The 18,995-nt window shown below is 40.3% G+C and overlaps 8 protein-coding genes across 8 annotated transcripts; 5 read left to right on the forward strand and 3 right to left on the reverse strand.

Moving 5' to 3' along the window:
- Positions 1-9: 9 nt before the first annotated feature.
- On the forward strand, positions 10-1,479 carry WALSEDRAFT_55255 (hypothetical protein; the record flags this gene model as incomplete). The annotated part of the gene is made up of 2 exons (XM_006959787.1): positions 10-856; positions 901-1,479. The coding sequence occupies 2 exons, from the start codon at positions 10-12 to the stop codon at positions 1,419-1,421; spliced, it is 1,368 nt and encodes a 455-aa protein (XP_006959849.1). The 3' UTR covers positions 1,422-1,479.
- A 181-nt stretch (positions 1,480-1,660) lies between these two features.
- On the forward strand, positions 1,661-3,341 carry WALSEDRAFT_40383 (putative TfdA family taurine dioxygenase). The gene is made up of 2 exons (XM_006959788.1): positions 1,661-2,405; positions 2,453-3,341. The coding sequence occupies exons 1-2, from the start codon at positions 2,141-2,143 to the stop codon at positions 3,247-3,249; spliced, it is 1,062 nt and encodes a 353-aa protein (XP_006959850.1). The 5' UTR covers positions 1,661-2,140; the 3' UTR covers positions 3,250-3,341.
- Positions 3,342-3,588: 247 nt separating this feature from the next.
- WALSEDRAFT_33576 (phospholipid-translocating P-type ATPase) lies at positions 3,589-8,346 on the forward strand. The gene is made up of 6 exons (XM_006959789.1): positions 3,589-5,321; positions 5,366-5,431; positions 5,476-5,541; positions 5,588-7,019; positions 7,071-7,632; positions 7,677-8,346. The coding sequence occupies exons 1-6, from the start codon at positions 3,825-3,827 to the stop codon at positions 8,311-8,313; spliced, it is 4,260 nt and encodes a 1,419-aa protein (XP_006959851.1). The 5' UTR covers positions 3,589-3,824; the 3' UTR covers positions 8,314-8,346.
- A 140-nt stretch (positions 8,347-8,486) lies between these two features.
- Positions 8,487-9,084, forward strand: WALSEDRAFT_40390 (NAC-domain-containing protein). Its single transcript, XM_006959790.1, has 2 exons — positions 8,487-8,561; positions 8,612-9,084. Exons 1-2 carry the CDS (start codon positions 8,516-8,518, stop codon positions 9,055-9,057), a joined length of 492 nt encoding a protein of 163 aa, XP_006959852.1. The 5' UTR covers positions 8,487-8,515; the 3' UTR covers positions 9,058-9,084.
- WALSEDRAFT_61139 (protein transport protein SEC24) lies at positions 8,495-11,858 on the reverse strand. Its single transcript, XM_006959791.1, has 4 exons — positions 11,808-11,858; positions 9,615-11,763; positions 8,618-9,566; positions 8,495-8,564 (listed from the first exon to the last, which is right to left on the reverse strand). The coding sequence occupies exons 1-3, from the start codon at positions 11,843-11,845 to the stop codon at positions 9,129-9,131; spliced, it is 2,625 nt and encodes an 874-aa protein (XP_006959853.1). The 5' UTR covers positions 11,846-11,858; the 3' UTR covers positions 8,495-8,564; positions 8,618-9,128.
- An 874-nt stretch (positions 11,859-12,732) lies between these two features.
- Positions 12,733-13,614, reverse strand: WALSEDRAFT_61140 (RNA polymerase Rpb3/Rpb11 dimerization domain-containing protein). Its single transcript, XM_006959792.1, has 3 exons — positions 13,516-13,614; positions 13,285-13,348; positions 12,733-13,238 (listed from the first exon to the last, which is right to left on the reverse strand). Exons 2-3 carry the CDS (start codon positions 13,335-13,337, stop codon positions 12,881-12,883), a joined length of 411 nt encoding a protein of 136 aa, XP_006959854.1. The 5' UTR covers positions 13,338-13,348; positions 13,516-13,614; the 3' UTR covers positions 12,733-12,880.
- A 526-nt stretch (positions 13,615-14,140) lies between these two features.
- On the forward strand, positions 14,141-15,980 carry WALSEDRAFT_55261 (amino acid transporter). Its single transcript, XM_006959793.1, has 2 exons — positions 14,141-15,241; positions 15,288-15,980. Exons 1-2 carry the CDS (start codon positions 14,192-14,194, stop codon positions 15,810-15,812), a joined length of 1,575 nt encoding a protein of 524 aa, XP_006959855.1. The 5' UTR covers positions 14,141-14,191; the 3' UTR covers positions 15,813-15,980.
- Positions 15,946-18,989, reverse strand: WALSEDRAFT_40401 (ARM repeat-containing protein; the record flags this gene model as incomplete). The annotated part of the gene is made up of 4 exons (XM_006959794.1): positions 15,946-16,956; positions 17,000-17,188; positions 17,235-17,382; positions 17,428-18,989. The coding sequence occupies 4 exons, from the start codon at positions 18,987-18,989 to the stop codon at positions 15,982-15,984; spliced, it is 2,874 nt and encodes a 957-aa protein (XP_006959856.1). The 3' UTR covers positions 15,946-15,981.
- Positions 18,990-18,995: the final 6 nt, after the last annotated feature.

The raw sequence follows: 18,995 nt of genomic DNA on the forward strand, positions 1-18,995 counted from the left end.
TCCGCTCAAATGGATCAAGATGAATATAAAATTATAAAGAACAATTCAGACGAGAGCGACGACAATGACAGCGCAGAGGATGAAGTCCCAGATTACCGCCAGTTGGCTAGCTTTACAAACAGGAAATCAAAGGAAACCTATATTCCACGCAGGGGTGAAAAGGAATTCGAACCTACTGGTTTGAAGATACAGCAGAAAGCTTTAGATGAGTCACGCGAAGCTATGTTTAGCGCTATAGATGGTGTACGTCAATCCTCGAACAAAAACATCAGTATCGGTCTTTGGTCGAATAGCCAAAGCAGGGCGAGTATCATCATACAGAGGGGTACACATTTCTCGTCTATTGGCCATCCAGTACGCAATACTCCTGCAAAATTCGAAGGAAATGCTCAGAAGGTCGCCTCAGAAACTAGACTTGAATTATTACCAGAGGAGGCTTTATATATGGTTGAAAGAGGTTCACTCATGTGTTACGAATACGAATGGTCTGACAGGAATGACAAAATGCTAAAAGTATCTACAAATGATAGCGAAGTTGACACACGTTTTTCAAACCTCCCTCCCTTCTCAGCACAAAGGGCTTTCGATTGCTGTATTGGAAAGGATGGGTTAACACTGGAGAAATACACTATTTACGCACAGCTCAAAAGACTTGGTTATATCGTCAAGAGAGCTGAACAGACTGAGACAAACATTGTAAGAAGAGGAAGCATTTTAGGCAACCTCTGGAAATCTCTACAAGGAGTTTTTAAAGCTTTATTGTCACCTTTCGCAGCTTTGGTACGCTTATTTAGTCTCAGGTTTGGTTCATTGCTACGTTCGCGTTCGTGTCTTCTTACACCACACCAAGATTACGGTATGTATCTGTTATATTATATTGTACAATCTAACGACCTCAAGACTCCATTTTCAAGTCTCTCAGGTTGATTCCATCTGGATATAGCAAAGCTCACGAAAGTAGCGCAAAATTAGATCAAGACGAACAGCACGAGTTTGACGTTACGTGGCACGTTTGGAGACCAGCGACAAAGTTTAAAAAGAGTTCACCACCACCACCTGATTTCAGGATCGTCGTTGTAGATGCTCAAAAGTCGTCGTTACCAAGTATGCACCAGTTCGCCCATATGTTCAGCCAGCAACCATACTCTGCACCACCAATGACGCGCAAGCAGAAGCTTCAACGTGAAAAACAAAGCAAAGAGGGTAAGGGAGAGGATACACCACAAACAACTTGGCTCTGGAGATGGTGGAATAGGAAACAATTGGCGGCTGACGAAGCAAAGAGGAATAAGGATCCAGCTGTCATGTTCCCTGCACTCAAGTATGGTAAGAGAGCTGTCGTCTTAGCAATCGTAGATTCTGGAACTACATCTTGGATACAGTTTGGAGAAGGACAGTTTGGAGATTTCCCATTATACTAGAAAAACAATATTGCATTTATTGTATTTATTTGGACTGCATGTAATTAGATAATAAAAAATTAACTCTAACCCTAACCGAGAGTATAAATTCGCGTCTTCTCTCTTCAGAAAGTTCCAATGCTTTGACGATGAAGTATTAAGGAGAGCATATATACATATGCCTATCTTTGTACTTGTCTGTTGCTAGCAGATTGCCATCTCACTCTGTGTGTCGCTCGTCAGTAACGACATTCAATTTTCTCGATGGCTAGAGAAATCACCTCTATACTCAGCGGTTTTTGAATAAAAAAGGATAAAATCGCTCCATTACGAGTTGACATTACTTTGTATTATGATTTATTAATAATATTTAGTTTCATTATAATCGACCGTTAGAAGTAGAGTGCACTATGTTGTAGTGGTAGATGAAGTGAGTTGTTTGTATCTACTCGAATTGGTATCCTAAACATTCGTCAGCATTCTTACCGCTACTGTCCGCCACAGTGCGCCACGTCACGGACGAGAACTACCATTAAAGGGCATTATGTTCTACGGAAAGAAGCTTAAAAAGTACTTTAGTTGTTACAATTCCGATAGCGTTATCCTCAGATGATTATTATGTGATTTGGATTTCCATTGCGTGATAACGCCCGAATTTCGATGGTGTGCTCATTTCCGGTATTAGATAATCTCCAAAGCTTCCTTTAAACTAACTTTCAAAGCTTTCTAATAAAATATCTATGAGCCAAATAACAGAGACTCTGACTACTTTGACACTCAACGGCACAGATTTGAGGGGCCCTTTCGAATATCCAGCTAGCTGGGACAACCAGATCGATCGACACCTTACTCCAGCCATTGGTACACAAATCAAATCTGGGGTACAGCTCAGCGATATTCTTAACAATGACAAGCTCGTACATGAACTAGCTGTTCTTATTTCTCGCAGAGGTGTCGTTGTCTTCAAAGATCAAAATCTTAACGAAGAACAACAAGCTAAATTAGGTAAGTTTTTCGTGAAGATTCCTTGTTCACATTCTAACATCTTATAGGACAAGCACTCGGCGAACTCACTGGCAAACCAAAAGACAGTAAACTTCATATACACCCTCTTACGCCAGACTTCGGTGAATTCGGACAAGCACCAGCTGTATTTAACTTGGATGACAAGTTTAACCAGGACAACTACGATGAGGAAGTCGAAAAAAGTGAACATGCAGCTGAAAATTGGCACACAGACATCACTTTCGAGAATGTACCTAGTGATTATGCCATCCTGAAGATGCATACCGTTCCTGCAGGAGGTGACACACTCTGGTCTAGCGCCTACACTATCTACGACAAAATTTCACCGGCACTTCGTACATTCCTTTCGACACTGACTGCAACCCACCACGCGCCAACCTTCCAAGACGCTAAACGCAAGTATGGAATTACATTCCGAGGCGAGAAGCCAGAAGATGTTGGTAGGGGTAGTGACGAGAATCGTGGTGCAAAACTCCAGGCCAGTCATCCAATCATACGCACAAACCCAGTCACTGGATGGCATGGTGTGTTTGTCAACAAGTGTTTCACGAAGAAGATTGATGGTTTGAAGAAGGATGAAAGTGATGCACTGTTGAATTACCTCTATCACCTGCAGAATTCACATGATGCGCAAGTGCGTTACCAATGGAGCAAGAATGATGTTGCATTGTGGGATAACAGAACGACCACTCACTGTTGTACACTCGACACAACTGGTCCACGTGCTGGCAATCGCGTACTCGGTATAGGTGAACGTCCATACTATGACACTAAAGGTTCTTCGCGTGCTGAGAACCTTAAAAGCAAAGGTCTTGCATTCTAGAAGATTAGGGAATTTTTATAGTCGATTTTCCTAATCAAAGGAACCTATACCAGACAAAAAAAAGACTATATTATTATTATCATTATCACGATCATAATGCACTGTATATTACCGTAATTCATATTGTTTTAATTATCATATTGTCTGGCAGTTTGACTGACACTTTGATTCGTGTAAGGCACCCCCGGCGATTTCAAATATGGTGACCGAAGGTCTCTATAACTAAATGACTATTATGGATGTTACTCTAGTTTTGTATGGAATAGTGTGCCTCCCATTGTTTTGTTTTCAAGCTGCGACATCTGCTTTGTCTGTTTCTAAAAATGTCTGCATTTAAGGATAGAAGCTATATAATTAATGTTAGTTAACAAGAAAATATTGTTTGGATAAATTTCTGTTCTATCGTTAATTCATTCCGTACGTAATGACATTGTCTTCTCGATACACTCAAGATTGAAATAAACAGGGCCTCAATTTAGAGGATAATTCCGAAACCGTAAGTGTTTAATGGCAGGAGTAGTAAATACTCACACTCGAGATAGTTTCAACCAAACCTCAATCTATACTGCTGCGGTATGCCAGGTTCCATAGCAAGTTCAGCTCGACATTTGATTGATTACACTACGGATGAGGACTCATCGCTCAATATAGATTCAGATCTTCGCCTCCGTACTGTCAGATCTGCGACAGGATCTATACGTGAAGCCCATAGACACGATAAGCGGAGAGAATCTAAGAGAAAACGTTTGAAAGAGAAACTAAAGAAAGCTGCGAAACCGAAATTTAAAAAGGAGTCTCAGCCTCTTGAAGGCAAGCGACGTAACGTCTATGCCAACATACCACTACCAGCTTCTGAACTAAACAAATCTGGAGATCCACTCGTTAAATACCCACGGAATAAAGTCAGAACAGCTAAATACACTTTGATTACTTTCATACCAAAGAATTTATTAGAACAATTTAGGAGAGTTGCCAACATATATTTCTTAGTCTTGGTTATATTGCAGATATTCCCGATATTTGGTGCGACAACACCACAAGTCGCTATGTTACCACTCGTTGCTATCCTCGTAATAACCGGGATTAAGGACGCTATTGAAGACTATCGACGAAATGTCTTGGATAATCAAGTCAATCAGTCTATTACGACCAAGTTGCAAAACTTTAAAAACGTAAATATACCTTCAGATGATAGAAGTTTATTTGCCAAACTTTTTAATATCTCCAAACGACCAAGTAGGGGTGTTAGAAAGCTACAAAAGAGTTCATTTGATTTATCAGACAATGTTCTCTACAAAGATGGAAATAAAGCTGAGACTATGACTTCTCTTACACCATCTATCAAATCGATTGGTGTGGTTGATTATTCAAATCAAACACCCGGGATCTCAAAATGGGAGAGAACATTTTGGAAGAAGTTACGAGTTGGTGACTTTGTTTTGCTACGAGAGAATGATCAGATACCGGCAGACTTAGTCCTGCTCTCCACATCTGATAGCGACGGTATGGCTTTTGTAGAAACTAAGAACCTCGACGGTGAAACCAACTTGAAGCCTAAGAAATGCCTGAAAGCGACATCTGGAATGTCATCAGAGGAAGACATCGAACACTCAAAGTTCTTGATAGATAGTGAGCCGCCAAATGCTAATTTGTACTCCTACAATGGTGTACTTCGATACCAGTCGAGAAAGAATGACAATAGTATGATTATGCAAGATGCAGTAGAACCTGTAACGGCATCTGAACTGCTTCTTCGAGGTTGCTCGCTTAGAAATACTCAATGGGCCATCGGTATCGTTGTTTTCACAGGTAGCGATACCAAAATCATGTTGAATGGTGGTGAAACGCCATCCAAACGCTCCAAGATAGAGAAAGAGACCAACTTTAATGTTGCGATGAACTTCATCATCCTTATTGCCATGTGCTCTATCGCGGCTGTTGCTAATGGTGTATACTGGGATAGTGATAGTTCGAGCTCGAGATATTACGAGCCTAATGCGATGATGGACTCGAGAGTACCTATCAATTCACTCATTACTTTCTGCGCTTGCTTGATAGCTTTCCAGAATATTGTAAGTGATACCCATGACCGTGTATTAACTGACACTCGCTTAAGGTTCCAATCTCACTTTATATTTCTATCGAAATCGTTAAAACTATTCAAGCATTCTTTATCTGGCAGGTAAGTGTGAATATATCTCTATAACTCTGTTAAACAGGAACTAGGATCTTGCCATGTACTACCCTGAACTGGATCATCCCTGTGTTCCAAAGAGCTGGAATATATCTGATGTAAGTAAATAGCAATTGTCTTTCTTATGATTGACAACACCTCAAGGATCTCGGTCAAATAGAATATATTTTCTCAGATAAGACAGGTACACTCACACAAAATGTTATGGAATTTAAGAAATGCTCTATAGCAGGCAAGCCATACGGAGAGGGTATAACGGAGGCCATGCTCGGTGCTGCTAAACGTGAAGGACGTGAACTCAATTTCGATAGTGAGCAGCACGCTTTTCATATGGCAGAATTGAAGAAAGGAATGATGGCAGAAATGAAGAGAGCATTCAATGATAAGTACCGCCAAGAAGAGAATTTGACTCTAGTTGCACCTGAATTAGTCAATGATCTTGTAGCGTCTGACCGTCGACACTCAATCTATCAATTCTTCAGAGCATTAGCACTCTGTCATGATGTTATTGCATCTGCACCAGATGTTTCTAAACCACATGTATTGGAGTACAAAGCTCAGTCGCCAGACGAAGCAGCCTTGGTTGCGACAGCCCGAGACATGGGATTCGCATTCGTTAATAGGACTAACACAGTCATTGAATTGAATGTATGTGGAAATGTAGAGAAGTATACTCCACTCAAAATATTGGAATTCAATTCATCGAGAAAGCGTATGAGTGTTATTGTCAAAACGATGGATGGACGAATTCTCTTGCTTTGCAAAGGTGCGGACTCAATTATTAGCGAAAGGTTGCGCCCAGATCATGACAAGGCTTTACTCAATGAATCAATGAAAGATCTTGATAACTTTGCTAATGCTGGTTTGAGAACTCTCCTCGTGGCTCAACGAGAGGTCTCGCGGGAGGAGTATGAACATTGGGCGATCCAATACGATGAAGCTGCCGCATCTGTAGAAGACAGAGAGGAAGAAATAGAAAAGAGTTGTGATATAATTGAACGTAATTTAGAAATTCTCGGTGCTACAGCTTTAGAAGATAAATTACAACAAGGCGTACCAGATGCTATTCAGACTTTACACAAAGCGGGTATAAAATTATGGATTTTAACAGGAGATAAAGTGCAAACCGCTATCGAAATTGGTTTCAGTTGCAATTTATTAGATAATAACATGGAAATGATGATCTTATCAGCTGAAAATAGTCAAGATACAACTATGCAGATTGAATCAAGCTTAAACAAATTGCAATCAAGTGAAGGTGGATATATGTCTCAAAAGTATGCTGTCATTATTGATGGTGAGACACTTAAGCATGCCTTGAATCCTGAAAATAAGAACTTATTCTTGAATCTTGGTACGCAATGCGAGACTGTACTTTGTTGCAGAGTGTCACCATCGCAGAAAGCTCAAACTGTTAGTATGGTAAAAGAGGGCAGGAAAGCCATGACGCTGTCTATTGGTGATGGTGCAAACGACGTTGCGATGATCCAAGAGGCCAACGTTGGTATCGGTATTGCTGGTCTCGAAGGTGCACAGGCGTCGATGTCTGCAGATTATGCAATTGGTCAATTTAGATGTAAGTAAAGGAAGGTTCATACAATACAAACTTACTAATTCATTCACTCAGATCTCACGACATTATTGCTTGTTCATGGAAGATGGTCTTACATTAGAATAGCTGAGATGCACGCCAATTTCTTCTTCAAGAATATCATTTTCACTTTGATCATGTTTTTATACTTGATCTACAGTTCTTTCGACGCAACATACCTCTTCGAGTATACGTATATCATGTTCTACAACTTGCTTTTCACATCCTTGCCAGTCATCATTATGGGTGCTTTCGAGCAAGATGTTAATGCAGCTGCAAGTTTAGCTTTCCCGCAGTTATATAAACGTGGTATACAAGGATTAGAGTATACTAGGACGAAATTCTGGCTATACATTATCGATGGATGCTATCAAGCTTGCGTATGCTTTTTCGTCGCTTATGGTGCTTACATAGATGGTGCGACACAGAGTTACAGTGGTCGTGAAGCCGGCAGTCTCTGGGAGATTGGTGTTACGATCTGTTGTACTTGTGTGTTGTGCGCCAACGGGTATGTGGGATTGAATAGCAAGTATTGGACTTGGATTATCTGGACTGTTAACATCGTCACAACATTATTGGTATTTATATGGACAGCATTGTGAGTCGTTTAATGATTGAACCTACAAATTTAACATAATATAGATATTCGGCATTCGAAGGACAGAATTTCCATGGCGAGGTCATTGAAGTGTTCTCATCTGCAACATTTTGGTTCACAGTGATCGTCACCCCCGTGATAGCACTCGCGCCGCGGTTTATAATCAAGCTTGCACACAATACCTACAGACCAATGGACAAGGATATTATACGTGAACGTTGGATTATGGGTGACCTCAAGGACGAGTTGGGTCTTAAGCATAGACGGGAGATAGAACAGGAAGAACGTGAACGGAAACAGACACTAGAAACAATATCTGAAGATGTAGAGATGAACGTGCGACAAAATCACACCTCAATAGCATCTTTTGGGTTAAATGTCGACCATGAACAGTCAAGAGATCTTCCGAAACTCAACACTGACGTAAATTACGAACCCTACCAAGATGGTTTCTCGCCAGATGCAGAGTCGCGGCTGCAACTTCCACCATCTGCTATATCTCAGAATTCACCACGGTCTGTGACTTCGTCTCGGACTACACCCTATAATGTCGCTGCGGGTACGGTGTCGGAGCTGGATCTCAAAGGGAATTACAGGTCGTACGATGAATATCCTCCGACATCACCTATACGCTTCTCGTCGAAGAACCCATTTAATGAATCTAACGAACCTCTCGTGTAAAGAAGAACAATTTATAGTGTCTTGTGAAACTTGATAGAAAAACTAAAGAGTGTATTTTTGTATGATACAAATATAAAGACTTTCTATTGCTTATATTAATTAAACAATAAAAAATAGCTAAGCAAAAATCAAAATTTACGTTGAGTTAAGCTGGCTTGTCAAATTCTGGCAGACGACTTCCAAGGACAAGTTAAAAGTAAAAATGGATTTGCAAAAGTTACAACGTATGCAAAATGCTTCACGTGCTGGTGAGTTTTTATTTTATACTATAAATCAATCAACTAAGCTTCTCGAAAAGGTGGTAAGAACGCACCACGTCGTAAGCAAGTTCGTAAGCCAAGATCAGAAGCCGACGACCAAAAGATTCAAGCTGCATTGAAGAAGATCAACGTACAACACGTTCAAGGTATCGATGAAGTAAACATGTTCAAGGAAGACGGCAATGTCATTCACTTCCCAAAGCCAATCGTTCACTCTGCTGCACCAGCTAACACTACCGCTATCTACGGTAGAGCACAAGAGAAGGAACTCACTGAACTCGTTCCAGGTATCTTACCACAACTCGGCGCAGACTCATTAGCAAATTTGAGAAGACTCGCTGAACAGTACCAACAAATGACACAACAACAACAACAAGCTGCTCTCAACAAGGCTAAGGAACAAGACAACGGTGATGATGATGTCCCAGATCTCGTTGAAAACTTTGAAGATTCAACCAACGCAGAATCAAAACAAGTTGATTAAATATAGTTTAAAATATAAGAGAGAATTCATTTTTTCATTTTTAAAATAAAAGTTATCAGATTAGCGACTTTTTAGTTGTATGACCCTGTGTTGATTTTGTCTCGTAATGTAGACAACCATTGAGTGTATGAGAGACCCATTTCGAAGCGATCTTCAACGAGGAGTGAAAGTGCCCATGAACGAAGGCTTGGGTCACCATCTTCTCTAACGAGATATAAGTGTGGTCTGTACGGACCTCTACGTGACTCGCGAACTTTATTAACAATTGCGTTCAACCGTTCAGACATTGGGTTTTCAAGTACTGGAAGTGTCATCTTACCCGGTCTCAAATCTTGCAATGAAGGAAGGTTGAAGACATCCAAAACAAGTTGGGGAACTGCATCTCTACCAATCCAGAGGAAGATGTGTTGGCCATCTTCTATCAAGTAGAGACCATGTCTTTCGAATTTCTCAATAGTCAAGTTTAACTTTGGTGGCATGACTAATCCCTGTTCGTTTATTGTACCCGCCTGATTTATTTGTTAGTAATAAAACACTTTGCAAGCAATATCACCCACCTCCATTGGCATATTGTGCAATGAGTATAAAGTTGGATAGAGGTATGGTATCAACGATTGAGTAGGCAATGTTGTCAACAGACATTGTGCGTAAGCGCGCAAATCTGATGGTATATGTGATGATTGGCGTATACCAACATTCTTGAGTAATCCTAACATAAGTAATGGTAAATTCTTAAGGTTCTCAGGAATCATTAATTGTGCAGATGCACCACCACCTGATGTCATGATTGACTTGTATTGTCCCAAAATGTCAACAAGTTTGTTCACTACTGCATCACGAGCGTCTTCCAACTTAGCAGATTGTGATCTCTCAACCGCCTTGTTGGCGAGAAGTGTAGCAATAGCTTGTTCATCTGCACTTGCATAGATTTCAGATGGGTTTGAAGATGTTGGAAGTGACAATGTAATAACTCTTATCCTTCTCTCACCATAGCAAGTAGTGTGTAAAACTGCAGTTTGGAATACTACGAATGGTACATTCAAGTTCTCTTCGATTGTGATTTCACAACAGTATGATTGATCAATTGGAACAGTTGGCATTGCGAGTAAATCTGTAGATCTTACGAAGAAGTTACCGTGGTATTCTGACATTCTTACACCTCTTGTTGCTCTTACTCTCATAACTGCTTCGAGAGCAATAGGTGATGATAAAACAGTTGAAAGTTCATGAGCCAATTTAAGTGCGTCTTCGGTTCTTGATGCATTGAATCCGGGGTAGAAGTAAGTCTGACCAGATGTGTATTTTGGTAAGCATTGCAATGTTGCTACATCTTGGTATGGATGTCCGAAAAGGAACATATCAACGGAAATTTGTGATCTTGAACAATCGATTGCCAAATTTTTGTAAAATCCACCACCTGCAGCTTGCAAGAGTGTTGATTCTTTTGGTGTACCAAGAATCTTTAAATCTTCACGATTCTTCAATGCACCTTGACCTACGTTTGGTAATTGACCTGTCATGACCATGATTTTACCACCAAATGGTGATATAAGTTGAACTGCAGCCTTCAACGCTGTACCCATAGCAGATTCAGGACCAGACGCAGTTTGGAACATATCTGATAAGTTTGTCAGGAGATTTTCGATGGCACCTCTAGCTTCGGAGAGGTTGACGAGCAAATCGTTAGGTGTTGGCAAGAATGGATCGTCGAGATCACCAACGACAAGCATGTTAGGATCTGTTGAACCAGGCGGTAAATTGAAGAAGTGAAGGGCGTGATCGACAGCAATCAAGCAGACTTTAGTTCTGCCATCTTCATTTGGAATCCTATCAAGAGTTTCCAAGATTGTTCTAGCGACAGTTGCTACCATACCTGATTGAACTGAAGTGTAGCTGACATCGATCAAGAATGCGTATACGGGTGGTTGAGGAGGTCTAACCATGTATTCAGATGGTGCAACGAATTCAACAACACTGTGGTTGAGCTCCGCTCTCTTGAATCTATCAGCGGGCTGATTAGTTATTGGATCCCAGTCGAACATTTGCGGAACTTCATTTGAGAGGTTACAAATGGAGCACTTCCATCTAGTACCGCCTTCCAAGAAGGTGACATATGGGTTGATATATGTTCTGCATCTTCTACATCTGGAAATGACGGAATCTGAAATGACGGGGATTTGTTCTTCCGTGGAGCTTACTGATCTGTATGGGGTGATAACCAAGGACAAAGGAATTTTGAACTTGTTGAGAAGCGATTGAGTTGTTGGTATAACGTTAAGAGTTGAGCGTTTGAAAGAGTGATGAGCGTTAGCTGTTGGTGATTGGGAGAAAGTAGCGTTTGGTGGTAAAGAGATCATCGGTGGATCATTCTCTAGAGCGTTCGGATCTGGAACCTGACCGATGAGATTGATAGAGTTAGCAGATTGACGCTGTTGCTGAGGGTGTGAAAGGCTAAACTGTTGGAAATCATTTGTTAAGTTCTGAATTGGTTGCTGTGCTTGCATTGGCTGCTGTTGACCAATTCCAGGTGTAAATAGTTGCGTAGGCTGCTGAGGGACATCTGCGGGCTGGCTACTATAATACTTCTGAGCTTGCTGATGAGTTAGGTGTCTTCTCTGCTTCTGTGTGTTTTGAACTGTAGGAAGTTCCCATTGGGATTGCTGAGTGAGTGAGTTGACATAATATTCCTGTCCAGTGGATGGATCTCTATATTTCTATTAGTAAAGGAGACTGATAATATAACTACAGACATATGTGCACTCCAACCTGGTGGTAAATTATTTGACATCGTATCAACAACTAAAGAAACGTCCACGTCAAATTACAAGGAAATGAAAATAAAAATAAAGCCGACGCTTGAATTAAATATAAAGGAAATTAAAAATGTTAAAAAATTAGACAGCCATTTTAGTCTAAATAGACTGCCATTCAGTTCTCTACAGTGTTACGGTTACGTCGTCGCAGTTTATTATAATAAATTGTATTTGGATGACGGTACAGGCGTTTTACTATGCGCTGCAGACGAAAATATAGACAACCTCTCTATCGGTAGTCCTGTCATCATCACCGGTAAACTAGATAACACGAAATCTAAATTGTTCATAAATAAGCTAGAGAGGTCTACAGCCGACCACGAAATAATATTTATTGAAAAAGTAAAACAATCCATCTCAGATTCTAAGAACAAAAGACAGAAGGCAAAAAGCTCACCGAAGTTACTACGGAAATTGACAAGTCCTTCTAATTTATCAATAGATCAGCTCAACAATGAGATGTTTGAAATATACTTAAAGAACTTCATTGAAAATTTTACCATATCTTATCCTAACAGTAAACTCTCATTAATATCACTCAAATTGAACCCTCAGTTGCGGCTATTTGGAAGGTTGTATTACAACAAGTTATCCAGTCAGAGGGTTTCCTCGGAATCGAAGTTTGCAAAAATAGATAGACTATTCGTCCATCGAATACATTCTTTATACCTCAAAGGCGATGTTCTAATATTTGAAAAACATGAATTTGATTTTTCGACAATCAAAGATCTACCTACAAATGATGATCCCGATGATCCATTAGAAACAACTTACAATGGTCAATTCGAATATTATAAGCCAATTATTAATGAGGTTTTAGAGGATATCCTAGTTAAAGCCATGATTAAACTGAAGCATCAATCATCTCTAAATATAATCCACAGAGAGATTATAAACCATGAAAATTTTCAACACCTCTCAAAGCAAACAATAAAATCAGGTTTAGATTATTTATTAAACAAAAACTACATCACTTTAGTGAATGGTGATAAATATAAATTACTGTTATACTAATAGTCAATATAATACTCGTCTGGTTGCTGTTGCATAGTTTGGTCATCGTTGTTGAGTCCCTCAATAGAAATCTTGTTGAACTCCTGCTTTAATTCATCTTGGAAGGTACCACAATCTGCTAGTAATCTCGTAGCAGCATCTTTCAAACACTCCTTTGGTGTGACCGTACCGTTTAAAGTCTGAACTCTGATTTCAGATTTTGGATTAAGTGGATGTGGCACCCTGTAACCAGAAAACACGACATTCTTGTCCTTTGAAATTTCATTTGAAAGTAAGTTTGCAATAGTGTGATCTTGTCTATTCAAGGTTATAGTTGAAGTTGAGGAAATCCGGGAATCATCAACGACAGTAACCCTTTGGATAGTTAAGAAAGAAGTGCTAACATGTTTTGAGCACCCACTTTGGCTCGTTATCTGGGACAATAAATAATTCAAATCTATTCGGTGCGTTCATTATACAAGTAACTATTAATTCGTTAACTGGACTGTTTAGTTGAATAAGCGAGCTTATGATGAGTTCAGAATGTGGTAAAGACTATATCGACATGCTTGTATTAAGACAGGGATAACTGTAAGAAAGTACTTCTCATCTTATAACGTATAGGCTCGCTTATTGGGATAATATAACTTACTATACCTGAGATTTGTTAGTAAAAGTGCTATAGAGAAGACACGAGGGATGGATCAGTAAGAGATTCCTTTGTCTGCACGTTAAAGTTTGAATATCTAGCTACTAAGACGATTGACAGATTGATTGGATTTTTTAGCTTCCTCATTTCATCCCCCTTTGTGTCTAAAATTTACTCACAGTAATTTTTACAATGAGAGAATGGAAGCGAGAGAGGAGAGCCATTTATAGTAAGAAAAATAAAAAATTAAATTTTTAATACCTCGTAAACTAGTATATATTATGAATTTGAATTTTACATTATAGCCACGAGACTGACTTTAGCATATCATACGCCTATGATCATTAACTGATCAATCACCCGGTCTGAGATATCGGTATTTCTAAAAAAAAAGATGAAAATATATATATATATTTAATCGTCCTTTATTCCTTTATACATCTACTCTCTATAAGTCTAAGGCACAGAGTTTGCCGTCAAAGTTTGCTCGCTTAGCGCCCCAAATGAAGATCAATTAAACTCTTATCAAATCTGATCTGCTCATCTCATCCGCTCCACTCGTCGTTCTGCCAGACGAAATTTTCCTTTCCCTTCAACACACAACAAAGAAAAAAGCGCCCAAAATTCTCTATAAAACAGACGTACACTTTAGTAGTATAAACTCGTTTAATACGACAACATGGATCAACAACAACCACCAAATCCTACTCTACAAGTAGCTGCAAAATCTTTCGAAGACTTAGTCGACACTGAATCTGGAAAAGCAAACTCTGATGATAAATTACAACCCCTGCAAGATAACTTTGGATATGTACAAGAAATGCCTCGGAATAGATCCATGGCTAGTATCCTCTTCCTAGCAGTAGCTATTGCTGCAATCCCTTATGGTCTCTCTACAACAATTATCTACCCACTCACGAACGGTGGTCCATCTGCAGTCATTTGGGGATGGGTGTTCATGGCATGTGTCACACAAGCGGTCGCTATAAGTCTTGCAGAAATCTGCTCGAGATATCCGGTGGCTGGTGGTGCCTATTACTGGAGCTACATGCTCAGTCCACCGAAGTATGCCAGAATTTATAGTTATATTTGTGGGTGGGTATATCTCGTCGGCAACTGGACTGTCACTTTGGCTGTCAACTTCGGCACAACGCAATTGTTCCTTGCCGGTCTGAACATCCTTTACCCCGATTTCGTAGCCAATCAGTGGCAAACTGTTCTCACTTTTTGGGCTCTTACTATAGTCACAACTCTAATTAGTTGCATACCGGGTAAATACCTTAAATACATCGATCACGGTTGTTTCGTATGGACAGTCGCTGGTTTGATAACCATTCTTGTTGCACTTTCCGTCAGAGCTGATGCAGGAAGACGCACAGCTGCTTGGGTATTTGGTTATTTCAATAATGATGGCTCAGGGTGGCCAAAAGGTTGGTCATTCTTTGTTGGTCTCCTTATGGGTGGATATACACTCAGTTCAACAGCAATGATTTCCTCTATGTGTGAAGAAGTCACAGATCCTGAAGTTGTCGTACCAAAAGCTATGATAGCAAATATCCCATTGTCCTTTGGTACTGGTCTTATCTTCCTCCTTCCCCTTCTCTTCGTCATGCCAGACATCACGACTGTGCTTGAATGGCCGACTGGCCAGCCGGTACCAGCTATCTTACAACTTGCTATGGGATATCCTGCTGGTGCGTTTGGATTATTTTTCATCCTTTTCCTCATTGTGGGTGGTTTTTGTTTATGGAGACTATTTTACTGATAATTTTTAGGGTATCTTTTCTGGAATTGGATGCACGACCGCTGCGAGTAGATTGACATGGGCGTTCGCCAGAGATAACGCCATCCCATTCAGCGGGATTTTCAAAGTAGTCAATAAGAAGCTTGAGTTACCGCTTAATGCGATCTTATTCTCCACAGCTGTTCAAATGGTTCTCGGATGCGTCTACTTTGGCTCATCAGCTGCCTTCAACGCCTTCTCGAGTGTGTCTGTGATTTGCTTAGGCTGCAGTAACCTGGTTCCAATCACTATCTCATTCTTTGAAGGACGTAACGCGATCGCCGATGCGCGCTTTAACATGGGAAAAATTGGCGCATTCTGCAATGTAGTAGCTATCCTTTGGTTTAGTTTTGCTATTCCACTCTTCTGTTTTCCTACTACAACACCACCTACTGTCGATGAGATGAACTATTCTAGTGTCGTCTTTGCAGGTTTCGTTGCTATTGCCGTTATTTACTATTACGCCCAGGGTAGGAGAACATTCACAGGTCCACCTACTCAACATTACAAAGATTAACAATCTTTACCTCTTTCAAAATCGATATAGACTATAGACTATAGAAATCTTCATAGATTTTGGATTATTTAGACAGCACTATTTGGATTTTAATGGATTTCAATGGATTTCACAATATACTAATTAAAATTATGATTCTGGATTTTTAATGCATATTTTAACTGTTTCTTTACAATGTCTCGTTCATGTACTTTACCAGTTGGGTCGTGACAGCTTGATCGGCTTGCATGAAATAGCGTTCATTAAAAGCGTCTGGACCGCCACTGAAGGTCTGCTGAGCATGTGCTAGACTGTGACTTATGAACTGAGGTAAAGTGAATGATGAAAGTGGGTCATTGGAATATATAGCAAGTTTCCTAGTTTTTTCAGCTGTACCTTCATCTCCGACCTCATTTAACATTGGGTTGGGTGTTATATTGACAACTGGGTTACCACCTTCTTCTGACTCCATACGTCTTTCTTTTATTTCTGCAAGTACGTCAACGAAGACATTGCTGATCTCACCAGGTAGGCGTTCAAGGACAGTTTGATGACCACTTGCAACGAGGCGCGCAAGACCTGATGCACTTAACTTCCTCTCATAGTTGTCAACCAAGTTGTCCCATTTATCCCACCACCTATCGAGCAAGTATCCGAGTGCGACCTCCTCAGGTACGTTCAAACTTGCCGCTGACATTCGGACTAATTGGACGAACATCTCAGTATCAACTATACAGATTCTGCTGAAGAACAGAATAAATTTGGAGAGATATACAGGTGATTCCTTGTTCTCGATGAGTTTTACGAATAAATCGCGGAATAATCCTGTATCATTGAGGGCATTCGCCCAACTAGATGGTGAGCCAGCGATTGTGACAAGGTTTAAAATGTCGATTATTTGATCACGCAATCTGTCCTGTGCGTAATCTAATGTCTCATTGATTGCACTAAAGAGTGCTGGAGAAAATTGTGAAAGAACAAGCTCCGGTGAAAGGTATATATAAGACTCAATAACGGGCGCCACGTCGTTAGCTAAATCTAGGTCGTTCTTGAATGTCTCCAAAGCCAATGGTAGTAGTGACACCAACGATTCGTCCAGTCCTGGTGTATGTTTGAGAGTAGTTTGCCAAAGTTCAATACCGTCGACATCTATGAATGGTTTACCCTGCAATTGTTAAAAGAGAACTGAATAGGTTAGAAATACGAACCTGTGATGGATCTAAAGCTGACTTGATGAGAGGGACCACAATTCCGAGCGCCCTATTCGATCCTTCCTGTAATGCGGCAACAAGGCGCGAAAGCATGGAAAGAATTCCACCACGGAAATGCCAATCTCCTTCTGAATCATCCCACAATCCTGGAACGAGCTCAAGCAAGCGAGGTCCATAGTGTATAGCCTGTGTACGCGTTAATTGAATATCCCAAATACATAAAAGCACCCACTTTATCACCAACTTGATCAATTATACAGGTCACACTCTTCAGAACGCGAAGCTTGACTTCAACCATCTCACACGCACTTAAGATGCGTATTAATTCTGGCATGATATCGTTGAGGAATGGCTCAAAGAGGGTGGGGTTGAATTCCCATCTGTTGTTTTGTCAGCGAGGCACTATAAGAGAGACAATTACCCACGTATCGACAACACCAGAGAGGGTGATTGCCGCTGTAACTTGAACAGCAACATCATTTGCGACTTCAGTTGGACGAAGACAATGAAGTAGGATGGTGTATATTTTCGTGAAAGCTTCAGGAGAGAGACTCTCACCAGAGAAGCGACCAAGAACTACAGCAATTCTGCGTCTTAAAATGCGCTGATCAGAGCCACTAATTTGAACTTCTGGGATGAGAGATTTGTCAAGCCATTCCTCAAAGCCTATCTGATCATAGAGGTATTCTGCGCACTTTCCAACGATACGGTATACACTCTCTTTCATTATTAGGTTCGTGGATGTTGCTTCGAGTGACGATGCTTCTTGAAGCATAGTACAGATGTGAGCACCGACTGCTTCGCGACGCTTTATGAGTGTGCCTACTATCAGATTTTCTGCACATGGACGAGGGTCGATTTCCCATTGATCCAGGTCATCCTCATAGACCCAGTCTTCAGGTGCACTATCCCATCGTTCAAGATCCTGTGAAGTGAGTGGTATGTAATTTGCTATGAGGAAGTGAACAATCTGGACAGCATATTCATCGCTTATGACAGCATTTGGATTATCTTTGTTGACGTTATTCGGCGTCCAGTCAGCCAATGTGAGCTTGAGTATGAGGAGGATATGAATAATGTACTTCGGTGGTGAAGGCGTATAAGGTGAACTGGTAATCTGCGAGAATAACAATGGTATTATCAATTCTACATTTGGAATTGAAGAGAATTTCCGCTGATTCGTCGATTGAAGTAACTTTAAATGTTTCGTAAAGCTATTAACTAACTTGAAAAGAATCGTGATATCAGAGTTTGACTTGTATTCGAGGACGTGCGGCAGGTGCGAGATGGTGAGTTGAGTGAATGACGCGCTATTAGCGAGCTCTTCGTCACTTGATCTGTTGAAATTGTGTAAACATAGACGCGATAGTGTCTTATGTGAGTAAATTGCTATATGTATCCAGTCGAGATTGCGATTAAGATTTGTGAATGCCAATTGGTATAGGTTGAGCATGTAGTTGAAGAGGGTTGCGTATAGACCCGGGAAAGCCTTATTAGCAATCCTTATAGCGCTAATCTCTTTTACAATCAAATGTAGCGTATAAGTTGCCCTTCTGAGACGCGTCAAATGAGTTGCATCTTGTAATGCAAGATCAACGTCCAAACGTGCGAGGATATCTTCAATTAAAGTCGACCAATAGCGTGGATAGTCAATTCTAGCTATTTTAGATAAAATGATTGAGTTTAAAGATGATATTTTGTCATCATTTACGTCAAAGAACTCAATTGAACGCTTCCGTATGTTAAACCTAGCGTTGTCTGACAATTGTAAGGATTTAATGTTCCTCCAGAAACCTATGAGATTATTTTTGACTACAATAATTGCGCTTAAACGTAGAGAAGAATCTGCGTCTGAAATAGCGTATGCGTGAAGAAGATCAAGAAAGTCAGTCTGTCGTAATTTCCTATCTAATTCATCTGTCGCTTGTTGTAATTGTAAAATATTCTGCGAGACCGCGTTCTGCAATAAATTTTCTACTTCGCTCATCGTTGA

This window comes from Wallemia mellicola (genome assembly GCF_000263375.1).
Source record: "Wallemia mellicola CBS 633.66 unplaced genomic scaffold WALSEscaffold_20, whole genome shotgun sequence".
Taxonomy (NCBI): Eukaryota; Fungi; Basidiomycota; class Wallemiomycetes; order Wallemiales; family Wallemiaceae; genus Wallemia; species Wallemia mellicola.

What these genes read in the sequence shown, in the direction of transcription:
- WALSEDRAFT_61139 (XM_006959791.1), bottom strand. Translation starts at nt 11,845, where the DNA reads ATGTCAAATAATTTACCACCAGGTTGGAGTGCACATAT. An exon ending in CCAGGTTGGAGTGCACATAT is followed by an intron (nt 11,764 to 11,807) that starts GTCTGTAGTTAT and finishes ATAGAAATATAG; the next exon opens with AGATCCATCCACTGGACAGG. An exon ending in TGCACAATATGCCAATGGAG is followed by an intron (nt 9,567 to 9,614) that starts GTGGGTGATATT and finishes CAAATAAATCAG; the next exon opens with GCGGGTACAATAAACGAACA.
- WALSEDRAFT_61140 (XM_006959792.1), bottom strand. Translation starts at nt 13,337, where the DNA reads ATGAACGCACCGAATAGATTTGAATTATTTATTGTCCCAGATAACGAG. An exon ending in GTCCCAGATAACGAGCCAAA is followed by an intron (nt 13,239 to 13,284) that starts GTGGGTGCTCAA and finishes AACTATCCAAAG; the next exon opens with GGTTACTGTCGTTGATGATT.
- WALSEDRAFT_33576 (XM_006959789.1), top strand. Translation starts at nt 3,825, where the DNA reads ATGCCAGGTTCCATAGCAAGTTCAGCTCGACATTTGATTGATTACACT. An exon ending in AAGCATTCTTTATCTGGCAG is followed by an intron (nt 5,432 to 5,475) that starts GTAAGTGTGAAT and finishes AACAGGAACTAG; the next exon opens with GATCTTGCCATGTACTACCC. An exon ending in AGAGCTGGAATATATCTGAT is followed by an intron (nt 5,542 to 5,587) that starts GTAAGTAAATAG and finishes CAACACCTCAAG; the next exon opens with GATCTCGGTCAAATAGAATA.
- WALSEDRAFT_40383 (XM_006959788.1), top strand. Translation starts at nt 2,141, where the DNA reads ATGAGCCAAATAACAGAGACTCTGACTACTTTGACACTCAACGGCACA. An exon ending in AGAACAACAAGCTAAATTAG is followed by an intron (nt 2,406 to 2,452) that starts GTAAGTTTTTCG and finishes AACATCTTATAG; the next exon opens with GACAAGCACTCGGCGAACTC.
- WALSEDRAFT_40390 (XM_006959790.1), top strand. Translation starts at nt 8,516, where the DNA reads ATGGATTTGCAAAAGTTACAACGTATGCAAAATGCTTCACGTGCTG. An exon ending in GCAAAATGCTTCACGTGCTG is followed by an intron (nt 8,562 to 8,611) that starts GTGAGTTTTTAT and finishes CTTCTCGAAAAG; the next exon opens with GTGGTAAGAACGCACCACGT.
- WALSEDRAFT_55261 (XM_006959793.1), top strand. Translation starts at nt 14,192, where the DNA reads ATGGATCAACAACAACCACCAAATCCTACTCTACAAGTAGCTGCAAAA. An exon ending in TTTTCATCCTTTTCCTCATT is followed by an intron (nt 15,242 to 15,287) that starts GTGGGTGGTTTT and finishes GATAATTTTTAG; the next exon opens with GGTATCTTTTCTGGAATTGG.